General features: G+C 37.6%; 1 protein-coding gene across 5 annotated transcripts in view; it reads right to left on the bottom strand.

Annotated features, from left to right (window-relative positions):
• The window catches only part of GABRB2 (gamma-aminobutyric acid type A receptor beta2 subunit), a 293,254-nt gene that overhangs the window by 164,816 nt on the left and 115,813 nt on the right, over positions 1–12,625 (bottom strand). For all 5 annotated transcript variants that reach the window (XM_027545758.1, XM_027545759.1, XM_027545763.1 and 2 more), the window contains exon 5: positions 12,315–12,535. In XM_027545758.1, the coding sequence (XP_027401559.1) occupies positions 12,315–12,535 (221 nt within the window). The remainder of the gene's footprint in view (positions 1–12,314; positions 12,536–12,625) is intronic.

Here is a 12,625-nt window from a genome sequence, read left to right as displayed (position 1 = left end):
CCAGGGAATCTTCCCAACCCAGGGATCGCACCCAGGTCTCCCGCATTGCAGGCATATTCTTTACAAGCTGAGCTACAAGGTAAGCCCAAGTATACTGGAATGGGTAGCCTATCTCTTCTCCAGTGGGTCTTTCTGACCCAGGAATTGAACCAGGGTCTCCTGCATTGCAGTCAGACTCTTTACCAACTGAGCTAATAGGGACATATACATATACCCACACAAGCATATATATTATATAACAGCAACAATTTTAATCATCCACTAGGAAATACTTTTCTTAAACTAAGAGAAAACAAAATAAAGGTTTGGTTTCTTTCCATATCCCTCTAATATTCCTGTGACCCTGAAGATTCACTCCTAGTGACATCAGGATCATGCTAGTGCTATGTACAGCCATGCTATATACAAGTACATTCACAAGCCAAGGAATGGCATGTCCTCATGGGTTTCTAGGCTTCTTCTCTGCAGACAAAGCCCATTTCAGTAACATCCAGTCCCCATTTTTGGGGCATCTGAAACAAGATACATATCTTTATTGGGAGCACAGCTGGTGTCTTCCCTGCTTTGCAACCCCTGGAGTCTCTGAACACACATCATTTCCACCACAGTCCTTTATATCTTCAGTTTTAGTTCTGTCACATTCAGCTCTCATTAGAGTGAAATCAATGGATATGAGGACAACTATGCACCCATTTCAATTTAGTTCAGTTCAATTGCTCAGTCATGTCCTTCTCTTTGTGACCCCATAGACTGCAACACGCCAGGTCTCCCTGTCTGTCACCAACTCCCAGAGTTTACTCAAACTCATGTCCATTGAGTTGGTGATGCCATCCAACCATCTCATCCTCTGTTGTCACCTTCTCTTCCTGCCTTCAATCTTTCCCAACATCAGGGTCTTTTCAAATGAGTCAGTTCCTCACATCAGGTGGCCAAAGTATTGGAGTTTCAGCTTCAACATCAGTGCTTCCAATGAACATTCAGGACTGATTTCCTTTAGGAAGGACTGGATGGATCTCCTTGCAGTCCAAGGGACTCTCAAGAGTCTTCTCCAACACCACAGTTCAAAAGCATCGATTCTTCTTTGCTCAACTTTCTTTATAGTCCAACTCCCACATCCAAATATGACTACTGGAAAAACCATAGCTTTGACTAGATGGACCTTTGTTGGTAAAGTAATGTCTCTGCTTTTTAATATGCTGTCTAGGTGGTCATAACTTTTCTTCTAAGGAGTAAGCATCTTTTAATTTCATGGCTGCAGTCACCATCTGCAGTGATTTTGGAGCCCAAAAAAATAAAGTCTGCAACTGTTTACATTGTTTCTCCATCTATTTGCCATGAAGTGATGAGACCAGATGCCATGATCTTAATTTTCTGAATGTTGAGACTTTGGCCCACTTTTTCACTCTCCTCTTTCACTTTCATCAACAGATTCTTTAGTTCCTCTTCACTTTCTGCCATAAGGGTGGTGTCATCTGCATATCTGAGGTTATTGATATTTCTCCCAGCAGTCTTGATTCCAGCTTGTGCTTCCTCCAGCCCATCGTTTCTCATTATGTACTCTGCATATAAGTTAAATATACATGGTGACAATCAATGTATGGCTTTGATGTACTCCTTTTTCTATTTGGAACCAGTGTATTTTTCCATGTCCAGTTCTAGCTGTTGCTTCCTGACCTGCCTACAGATTTCTCAAGAGGCAGGTCAGGTGGTCTACTGGAGAAGGGAATGGCAAACCACTTCAGTATTCCTGCCTCGAGAACCCCATGAACAGTATGAAAAAGCAAAAAGATAGGACACTGAAAGATTAACTCCCCAGGTCGGTAGGTGACCAATATGCTACTGGAGATTAGTGGAGAAATAACTTCAGAAAGAATGAAGGGATGGAGCCAAAGCCAAAACACCACCCAGTTGCAGATGTGACTGGTGATGAAAGCAAGTTCCTATGCTGTTAAAGAGCAATATTGCATAGGAACTGGGAATGTTAGGTTCATGAATTAGCGCAAATTGGAACTGATCAAATAGGAGATGGCAAGAGTGAACATGGACATTTTAGGAATCAGCGAACTAAAATGGACTGGAATGGGTGAATTTAACTCAGATGACCATTATATCTACTACTGTGGGCAAGAATCCCTTAGAAGAAATGGAGTAGCCATCACAGTCAGCAAGAGTCTGAAATGCAGTACTTGGATGCAGTCTAAAAACGACAGAATGATTTCTGTTCATTTTCAAGGCAAACCATTCAAGATCACGGTAATCCAAGTCTATGCCCCGGCAAGTAATGCTGAAGAAGGTGAAGTTGAACGGTTGTATGAAGACCTATAAGACCTTCTAGAATTAACACCCCAAAAAGATGTCCTTTTCATTATAGGGGACTGGAATGCAAAAGTAGGAAGTCAATGGACCCATCTAACTGGTAGCTAATGAGACTTGCTGATTACAGGAATGTGATGAGTCAGTAATATTTGAGAAAAAGTTGGGCAGATTTTCTTTTCCTCTTTAAATGTTATCTAAAAATCAGCAAAATACAGCAGCAAAAAAAGTCCTGGATGATTTCCCAGGACTGCTAAATACACACTGCCTCAAGTATATATTTCTAAGGTCTAAAGAATGGTGTAATTCTGATTCTGTTATTTTTGGTTTGGATTTTACTTATTAATATTTGCTGACATCAGTCAGACTAAGATGGCTGCAAATCATGACTAAATGACTGCAAATGACTCCAGCAACAGCAGGAACAATAACAAGTGCTGGATTAGGAGTCAGGGAATTGAGATCAGCTTCGTGCTTTGCCATCAATTGTCTGTGTGACATTCGGCCCCATCACCTCCCTCTCTGAGCCTCTCTCTTCTTAGAGGGTGAACTTGAAGATGAGAGAAATTACTTCTAAAAAAATTCACCTTTAATATAAATAATTTTATTTATACAGAAAATGATGGTCAAGAAATTTCTTTTTAAAATTAATTACAGGGACTCCCCTAGTGGTCCAGTAGTTAAGACTGTGAGCATCCAATGCAAGGGGCACAAGTTCACTCCTGGTCAGGAAAACTAAGTTCTCACATCCCACATGATCCAAAATCACTGCGGATGGTGACTGCAACCATGGAATTAAAAGGCACTTGCTCCTTGGAAGAAAAGCTATGACAAAACTAGACAGTATATTCAAAAGCTGAGGCATCACAAAGATGCATCTAGTCAAAACTGGTTTTTCCAGTAGTCATGTACAGATGTGAGAGCTGGACAATAAAGAAGGTAAAGCACCAAATAATTGATATTTTTGAACTATGGTGCTGGAAAAGACCCTTGAGAGTATCACGGACAGCAAGGAGATCATACCAGTCAGTACTAAAGGAAAGCAACCATGAATAATTATTGGAAAAACACGTTGAAACTGAAGCTCCGATACTTTGGCCACCTGATGCAAAGAGCTGACTTACTGGAAAAGACCCTCATGATGGGAAAGACTGAGGATGAGAAGAATGGGGCAACAGAGGATAAGATGGTTGGATGGCATCACTGACTCAGTGGACATGAGTTTGAGCAAGCTCCAGTAGTTGGTGATGGACAGGGAAGCCTGGTGTGCTACAGTTCATGGGGTCTCAAAGAGTCGGTTACAACTTAGCACATGAACAACAACTACAACAAGCCATTGTTGTTGTTGTGCTCAGTCATGTCCAACTCCCCACAACCCCATGAACTGCAGCCCACCAGGCTCCTCTGTCTGTGGAATTTTCCAGGCAAGAATATTGGAGTGGGTTGCCATTGACCTAGGGATCGAATCTGCATCTCTTGTGTTTCCTCTACTGGCAGGCAGATTCTTTACCACTGAGCCAACTGGGAAGCCCAACATGCCATATGCATGACCAAAAAAAAAAAAAAAAAAAGGCTTTAATTTTTTTTAATTAAAAAAATTTAAATTCAGCTCTTAGGGTGGATGTATGCTTTTCTTCCCATAGAGGTAGAGGTAGATTAAGGCAATTTTTTTCCTACTTAGAAGACTGATAAATCTAGAGTACAGGGTCTCACATCCTGGCCAAAAGAACCAATATTCTTACTAAAAATCTCTGTTATTCTTCTTGACAAAATGCATTCACTCAGTATATCTATGAAAATGAATTAAACCAATTAGGAAATCAAGTAAACAATTGATATATTAATGTTTAGTATACTATATTTCACTATGAGATGCCTATTCAGTTATTCACTTGCCTAATATCTTGTGGTAAAGCTTTAGGAGTAGAGGGAGAAGATAAAATTAATAAACCTTGCCTGTCTAAATCCATTACAGGCTAACATTATCCTTTGCCATTTTCCCAATGACAGAACATACATAGCAGGAGGTGGTTGAATTACCTTCTGCTTCCTGCTGAATCTTTCTTTAAGAATGTGAACCTTTAATCAGAAGTGACATGTTTCTGACCTAATGTTACATATGGGAGGTATATAGACATATGAAGTCAAGGGCTCCTCCCTCATTCCAAAAGACAAACAGCTATTTTTAGATGGGTCAGAAGAGTAAGAAAGTCAGTCCTTCCATAAGAACTGTCCTAATCTGTATCAGTACATCCCCTGAGCCATTTATTTAAACAATGATACCACAAGATACAGCAGCACAAGTTCAACATTATAAATTGTGTTGGAAAAAGCTTTGCTTGTCATTAAAATAGTGAGTAAATTTGAAATAGTCCTTCATTTTATAGCAACAACCACATATGTCACCTTATATCAAAACCACAAACCATATCCTATATTGGATAAAGAAATATATCCCAAATGTGTCTTATAATGGTTAAATAATGATAGTCAGCAGAGCTTTATTGACATGATAATCATTTCTATAGAAAAATTATTCATTGTTAAAGAAAAAATAAGGTCACAAAGTCATATGTATAATATGAATCTGTTTTATGATAAACTACCTATAGGCTTTTAATGAGAAAAATATCTAGAAGAGTATGAAGCAAGGTACAGGTATGATTAACTCTGGGTGGTAGAATTAAGGGTTCAAAATTTGTTTAACAATAATTATGTAACATTGTATAACAGGAAATGGGTTTTGTTTTGTTTTTTTGTTGAACAGTTTTAATAATGTGCTAAAAATGCTTAAGATATAATGTTAATGACTTAGCATAAATAATATGCAGTCCAATTGGGATTCAGATTTCAAATTTTAATAAATATATACATTTTTACATTCACAAAAAATGCCATTAGTGTATAATTCAGGTTTTCTTGTATACCTGAATGCACTGATTTTGTTTTTGCTTTCTTAATGAATCAGGAGATTTTTTTCAAGATGATAACTATGATTGCTAAAGCACATCAGTATCACTTAAAATACTGCTTTATATAAAGTAACATGGGAGTCTTAAAGTATGTATAGATTACAAGATCACACGTATTAAGATTTGAGGAGCTAAAATAAAGTTTAGAAATAATTTAAAGGAATGATTATAAGAACCACTAAATAAGCCTGGCACGCTGCAGTCTATAGGGGTGGCAAAGAGTTAGATACGACTGAGCAACCGAACTGAAACCTAAGATTAGAATGCAGATCTCCTGATTCTCTGATCAGAGTAATTATTCATTAGATTTCTGAAATCTAGTAAATGACTTCTATTTTAAATAAATATTAAGTTGGTGCAAAAGTAATTTCAATTTTACATTGTTGAACTTTGCCATTTCATACTACAATACATTATTAAATAAATGTGGTTATGTTATACATCATTTTAATGTGCATGTCATGCTTTATTTTTTTTAGTAGAGTTATTATTTGCTGTTTACAAGTATTTTAGACTATGGAAATGATGCTAGAAGAAAAGCAAATTTGAACTATTTTCTTACCCAGGTTCATAATGGATCATAAGGCAATGGAGACAACTCTCAGTATCAACCAGCATTTGGCCCAGGAACTGCTAATGAACACACACTGCAGTTCAAGAACTTTACAAAGGAGACTAGAACGTTGAAGATGAGAAGCACAGTGACTGGCCATCAGAAGTTGACAATGACCAACTGAGAATATCTTCAATGCTGATTCTCTTACAACTACACAAAAAGTTGCCCAAGAACTCAATATTAACCATTCTAGAATCATTAGACATTTGAAGCAAACTGGAAATGCTTGATAAGAGGGTACCTCATGAGCTGATCTCAAGTCAAAAAAATTGTTGTTTTGAAGTGTCATCTTCTCTTATTTTATGCAACAACAGTGAGCCACTTCTTGATCTGATTGTGATGTGCAATAAAAAGTGGATTTTCTATGACAACCAGCAATGACCAGCTCAGTGGTTGGATCAAGAAGAAGCTCCAAAGCATTTCCCAGAGTCAAAATAGCACCAAAACAGGATCATGGACACTGTTTGGTGGTCTGCTGCCCGTCTGATCCCCTATAGCTTTCTGAATTCCTGTGAAACCATTACATCTGAGAAGTATGCTCAGCACATCAATGAGATGCACCAAAAGCTGCAACACCTGCAGCCAGCATCGGTCAACAGAAAGGGCCCTATTCCTTTCCACAACAGTGCCTGACCACGTGTCGTTCAAAAGTTGAAAAAACTGGGTTACAAAGTTTTGCCTCATCTGCCGTATTCGCCTGACGTCTAGCCAACTGACTACCACTTTTTCAGGCATCTCAACAACATTTTGCAGGGAAAATACTTCCATATCCAACAGGAGGCAGAAAATGCTTTCCAACAGTTCAACAAATCCTGAAACATGGATTTTTATGTTACAGGAATAAACAAACTTATTTCTCATTGGCAAAAAAGCATTGATTGTAATGGTTCCTATTTTGATTAATAAAGATGTATTTAAGTCTAGTTATAATGACTTAAAATTCAGGGTCCAGAATCATAATTACTTTTGCACCAACCTAGTAACAGTCTAAATTACACCTATGTAACATTCTTTATGAAGTGATGTCAACATCAGATTAATCTGATTTTCACTTGCTTTAGTTGGACTCATCAGCAGAAATTCTGTATTTTCTATGCCATTTTTCCTTGAAGTGTTCTGAAAATAATTTGATTAGGCAAATTTTATCTTGGTATTAAATATAAATAATCTATTGAAATATTTTCTTTATAAATTGCTAGGAATTCTTTTGCTTAGACAGTGAAAAGTCTGTTGTCACTACTTCTACAGCTGGGCTAATCCCAAGAAAATATTCTTCTTATCTCCAGCCGTATCTCAAAGAAATATATAAATAGTATCATAAAAGAAAGGAGGTATTTTATTTTATGATCACACTGGCATAACTGAGTTATCAACTAGCCAAGAATTAAGGTATGAATCTTTACTTAAGGATATTGTTACTCTTTAGTCATAAACTATAAACTTGGACTTGAAAAATAACATTACTCATCACTTTTATACTTTCAATAACGTTTAAAAAACAGATGCTTGATAAGACATGATGAGAATAAAAAGAAAGGCCTGATTTAAGAGAAAATATACAATGCTTAATTACATGAAAATTAGAGTGCATGCCACAAACGACACTGGGCCTGTGGCTACAGGACACTTTTTAAAGGCTGTCATGACCACGTTGGTCTCAAGCCAGGCACCTAGCCTCCTTTTTCTTCATCTCAGGCTGCCAAAGCAATGGCTGGAGATAATTGGCTCCACTGTAGTTTTTTGATCTCAAAATGGTTTGACAATACTCTTAGTATTTTAGTAGTTCCCTTTTTCATATTAGACATGTCTGACCTAGACCTTTCCCATTCTCTGCAACTGACTTCCTCATTTCTGCTCCTCTTGTTCTTTTTGTTCAAGATAAAGGAGTGTCTTCAAAGAATCATGGAAAGATACCTGGGGTAAAGTTCTACAATATAAAACTACTGCCTTGATAGCTAAAGCTTTCTCTGTTCTAGCCTTTTGTTTATTTATCAAATATCCACAGCATTCATTTCTTTATCAACTATTAAGTAACATGGCATACTTATTATCTACAAATTACTATGCTACTCCAAATATTTAACTTCATTTTCCAGCCTGATGTCATAATATCATTTTTTTTAATATTTATTAATCTCATTTGATTCAGAAGATGACTGGGTTATTAAAATGACGTTATTTATCCCCCACCTTTTTTATTTATGAGGAAATCAAAATCTGAAGATGCTTAAGGCTAAATAAGAGGTCAAAGACAAAAGCCCAAGCTAAAAAACAAGTTCTATTGCCATAATACTTTGTTAAGGAAATTGGTTGCACTGAGCAATTGTGTCTCTGCACAGCATCAGAACTCTGTGCTTCTAAAATGATAATCAACCTGAAGAGTAACGGAATGACAGAGTAAGCTGCTCATCCATTCTTTTGGCAATGGGGAAACAAAATCCAATAAGAATAAAAAAATGTTAATGGCCAACCTACAAAAACAGCAATAACAATAACAATCAGGGCTTTCCCGGGGACTCAGACAATAAAGAATCTGCCTGCAACATAGAAGACCTGGGTTTGATCCCTGGATCGGGAAGATCACAGCCTGGTTGTCTGGAATCAAGGACCCTACCCACTGAGTACACATCCTCTAAGGTGAGATGACCTTGTTTTCACACACAGCTACTAAAAATACATGTCACATATAGGTAATTCTCTACTTCTAAGAGATGAGAAATACCATTTTCTGGCTGCAGACTTCTAAATCTTGAGTGCTATTTCCTAGATAATAGAACCAGAGATGCCAAGGCCATTTTTCTTTTCCAAATTTTATCACGAAAAATTTCAAACCTGAACACAATTTGAAAGAACAGCATGACAAACACCTGTATGAAAGTGAAAGTGAAAGTTGCTCAGCTGTGTCTGACTCTCTGTGACCCCATGGACAACACAGTCCATGGAATTCTCCAGACTAGAATACTAGAATGGGTAGCCTTTCCTTTCTTCAGGGGATCTTCCCAACCCAGGAATTGAACCCAGGTCTCCCACATTGCAGGTGGATTCTTTACCAGCTGAACCACTAGGGAAGCCCAAGCACCTGTATATCCACCATGAAATTAAACAAGCATTAATATTCTTTATACTATATTATCTTCAATATGTTTTAATACCTAAAAATTTCACTAAGGAAACTTTACAAGAGGCATACTCAGATCCTCTGAATGACTTCAGTGACTTCCCCTCTAGTCCCCTCACCCTCGCCAATTTTTGTACATCTCAACAGAAGAAACACATAAATCCTTAAAGGATTTTGCCTTGAACATGCATGACATTCAGCCCAGAGGATTTGTTCTACCCAATTTCCTCATCACTGCCTTGATATTTAAAGCCTTCCTTCTACCAGTTTTCTATATCTAGGTTCCCTTTCAGCTCTCCTTATTCCAACTGATGAACCTTGCCTTTATTGATTTCTTTACAATGATATTTTCTATGCCCCAAGATTCCACACACCAAAAATCATCCCTTTGTAAACTGGGATTGGTGTGAATCTCAGAACCTAAACGTGAACCTTCCACAGATGACTCAGGACCATAGTTCTTTAGGGACTTATTGTATCAATCAGAACAAAGTCTGTATCTGTGGATCAATGCAAGCTATTCCCATCTCACTTATTCTTTACCTTCCTTTTTTTCCTTTGCATGCTCTCAGGTGATTTCTACTATTCTTTACTTCCACTTGCAAGTACCTAAGGAGTAGGACAGAATGATAATAAAGAGCAACATCTTTGTATTCAAACAATCATGCTCTCCTGGGCAGGAGCTGTGTAACTTGGTATACAAGTTCCAGAGCTTCTTCATGTAAGAAGGAAAAAACAATCAGCCAACAAGCCAACAGTGCCCACTTTGTAGGAATTAAAGTTAATATTAAATGAGATTATATAAGGAATGTTCTGGCACAGTGCCAAGTACAGGCTAAATCCTTTAATGAGTACTAACTACTAATATTAATACTATTACTATTCTAAATGCTGCTGGAAGTCAGTCACTACTGAACATAGATACAAGTTAAATTTTTTAGCAAACTAAGGACTGAAGTCAGGGTGTAGAACGACTGAGGTCAGGGGGTAGGTAAGTAGCAGGAGGAATTAAGCAGATCTGAATCAACCCAGCAGTAGTGATTTTAATTGAGTTCCTTTCACTTATTTATTGAAAAAATGAAACTTCTGCTGTTAAAAAGGGGTATCCAGCCTGCATCAAATTTCAGCCATGAAATAAATTGTTCTATCAGCTGAAAACTGGAAAGAGATATATACAAATTTCCTGAAAAACCTCTTACCAATTTCATATTCAGAACTAACTATACAATTGATAGAACAATCACAATCTATGAGCCTTCTTCAAGTAGAAATGTTAATTTTATGGACATCAGATGTGTTCAGGAACTTGTATATATTGTTGACAGTCCTTGCTGGAAGCAGGGCTGAGAGAGTGATGATTTACAGCAATGGCATCCAGTTGGTCTTGATAAGAATGAACAGCCACCACATTTTTTGTCTGATTATTGGCTTAGTGCCTTAAAGAAGCCATATTTATCACCTGTGCTGGCCCCCTCTTTCCCTCTCAATTGTACAGACCTTCTGATTGCTGATTTTTCCCACCCATTCAACTTTGAATATGCGCATTCAGAATTCATTGACAATCTTCATTTAGTTTACTTATAGTGTAGGTGCTTTGTCAATGCGGGGTATAACAGAGAACATAACTGGTTCTCTGTTCTAAATGTGGGTATCGTCAGGAAAAACGAAGAGGGCAAGATGATTTCTACATGATTGCTGTGAAGATCTGCTGGGCAAATGCATCCAGCACTGGGTCAGATGCTTTGCCAAAACTTGCCACCCCCTGCTGAATTAGTAACTTATTTCTGTGCCTCTCTCTGCCTTCTTCAGGATTCTGACTTCTCTCAAACATGTGAATTACAACCTCCACTGCCCGTGTGATCACCATCTTATCAAGGTCTTTGTGTTGCCTTATGTTTTGTAATGGATTCCACAATATATATGCTAAGACAATTATTTCCATAAGTCCATTCAAATGCCACCACTTTGGTGGAGTCTGCAGACACTGCCAGTTAACTTGTTTTATTTTTCCTCTGTTTCCCTTTTTCCATAAGGCTTGTATGTGAGCAGTGCCTGTATCCGATGCATCTCTTTACTTTCAATGGCTGATGGAGTACAAACATGCTCTCTCTTTGCTTCACTCTCTCCCTCCCTTGATAAACAAATACTATTCTCTCTACAAACAGGATAAACAAAGAAGCTGGCTTATAAGGATCTAAGACAATGAACCAATCAGGACACTGAATACAGCAGATAATGAAAATGAGATGTAATAGACAGGAACAATGCCAGAGAAAGAGGCATCCTAGGCTAACAGTTATGAGCTCTGGCTCTGAACTTAGAACAGGACTGGGATCCCATTTTCACTGTTTACTTCTCTGTGATCTTAGACAAGCTATACCAGCCTTCATTTGAAATAAAGACCGTAACAGTTTTAACTTATGAGGTTGTTGCAAGTCATCATAACTGTAATAACACATGGAGTGTACTAATGTCTGACCCCTGACAAGTTTGTTCAATAAATGAATAACAATATTGTTATTATCATCATTATTGTGATAAAGTCATCAAGTGTTCATGTAAAACAGAATATATCAGACACATTGAACATTACAAAATATCGTTTTTTTTCCCCAATAATGCAGAGGAATTCTTTACCCTGAGATGTTTTCAAAGTAAGACAGGTATCTTTTTTCTTCATCATTTTCCAGGAAAATAAACTTGTGTTATAGAAGAAACACATATTTCACAACTTATCCACCAAAGAGAGCAGAGCATTGCAATCCTTTTCTGCTATAAAAATACATTTAATAGTGTCAATTCACTATTAACAAACATGAGATGATGGCTTTATTTATTTGCAAGTCTGATTACTCCTTGGAGATGAGAGGACACAGAAAGCCTTCGTGTCCTTAGAAGGCCAGACTCAGTTCACAGAGCTCAGAAACAATTCAGGAAACAGAGCATCTGCCACATTCAAACAAGTATTGGGCATTCATAACTTTTTTTCACTTTAAAGAAACCCCATGTGTAAGCTATTTTAATATTGCTTATCCCTACCTCTTAAAGAAAGCAGCTTTAGGATCAGCAGCTGATATTGGAAGATAATTCAGAAAAAAACTTAGGCTTAGCTGGGGATAAGTCCCTTTGTAAACATGCTACCCTAAGCTCTCAGATGTCTATTGAATAGGAGGTTTAACTGCTTATCAGCAGAATTAAAGGAGGACTCAGGAAAATAGCACAATATTCCCCTTCAATAAAGAGCAGAAAGTATTGTGCTCAGGAAAAGTTCAATTTTGAAACGGTCACTACAGACCTGAGGCCATAAAGGACTGTCCCATCTGGATGCAGGCGGATCATACGGTTCTTGACGGTCACTCCATGCACAAATGACTTCTTATCGTTCAAGAAGTAAGTATCAGGCACCCAGAGTTGGTCTGCCACTCTGTTGTCCAGAGTCAAGTTTAAAGGTATTACGTTATAGGACAGCCTCTTATCTCTCCAAGCTTGCTGAAAGTACATTGTCAAGGTATAATCCTGTGAAATTGAGAAGATAAAAAAAAAAAAAAAAAAAAATGGTTATTTTGTACCTAAATGGAATTGGGAGATAAGCAAACACTTGAGTAT

The sequence above is a fragment of the Bos indicus x Bos taurus genome, chromosome 7 (assembly GCF_003369695.1).
Source record: "Bos indicus x Bos taurus breed Angus x Brahman F1 hybrid chromosome 7, Bos_hybrid_MaternalHap_v2.0, whole genome shotgun sequence".
In the NCBI taxonomy this organism is placed as follows: Eukaryota; Metazoa; Chordata; class Mammalia; order Artiodactyla; family Bovidae; genus Bos; species Bos indicus x Bos taurus.
The sequence above is the reverse complement of the archived record's forward strand: the minus strand, read 5'-3'. Positions and strand labels throughout refer to the sequence as shown.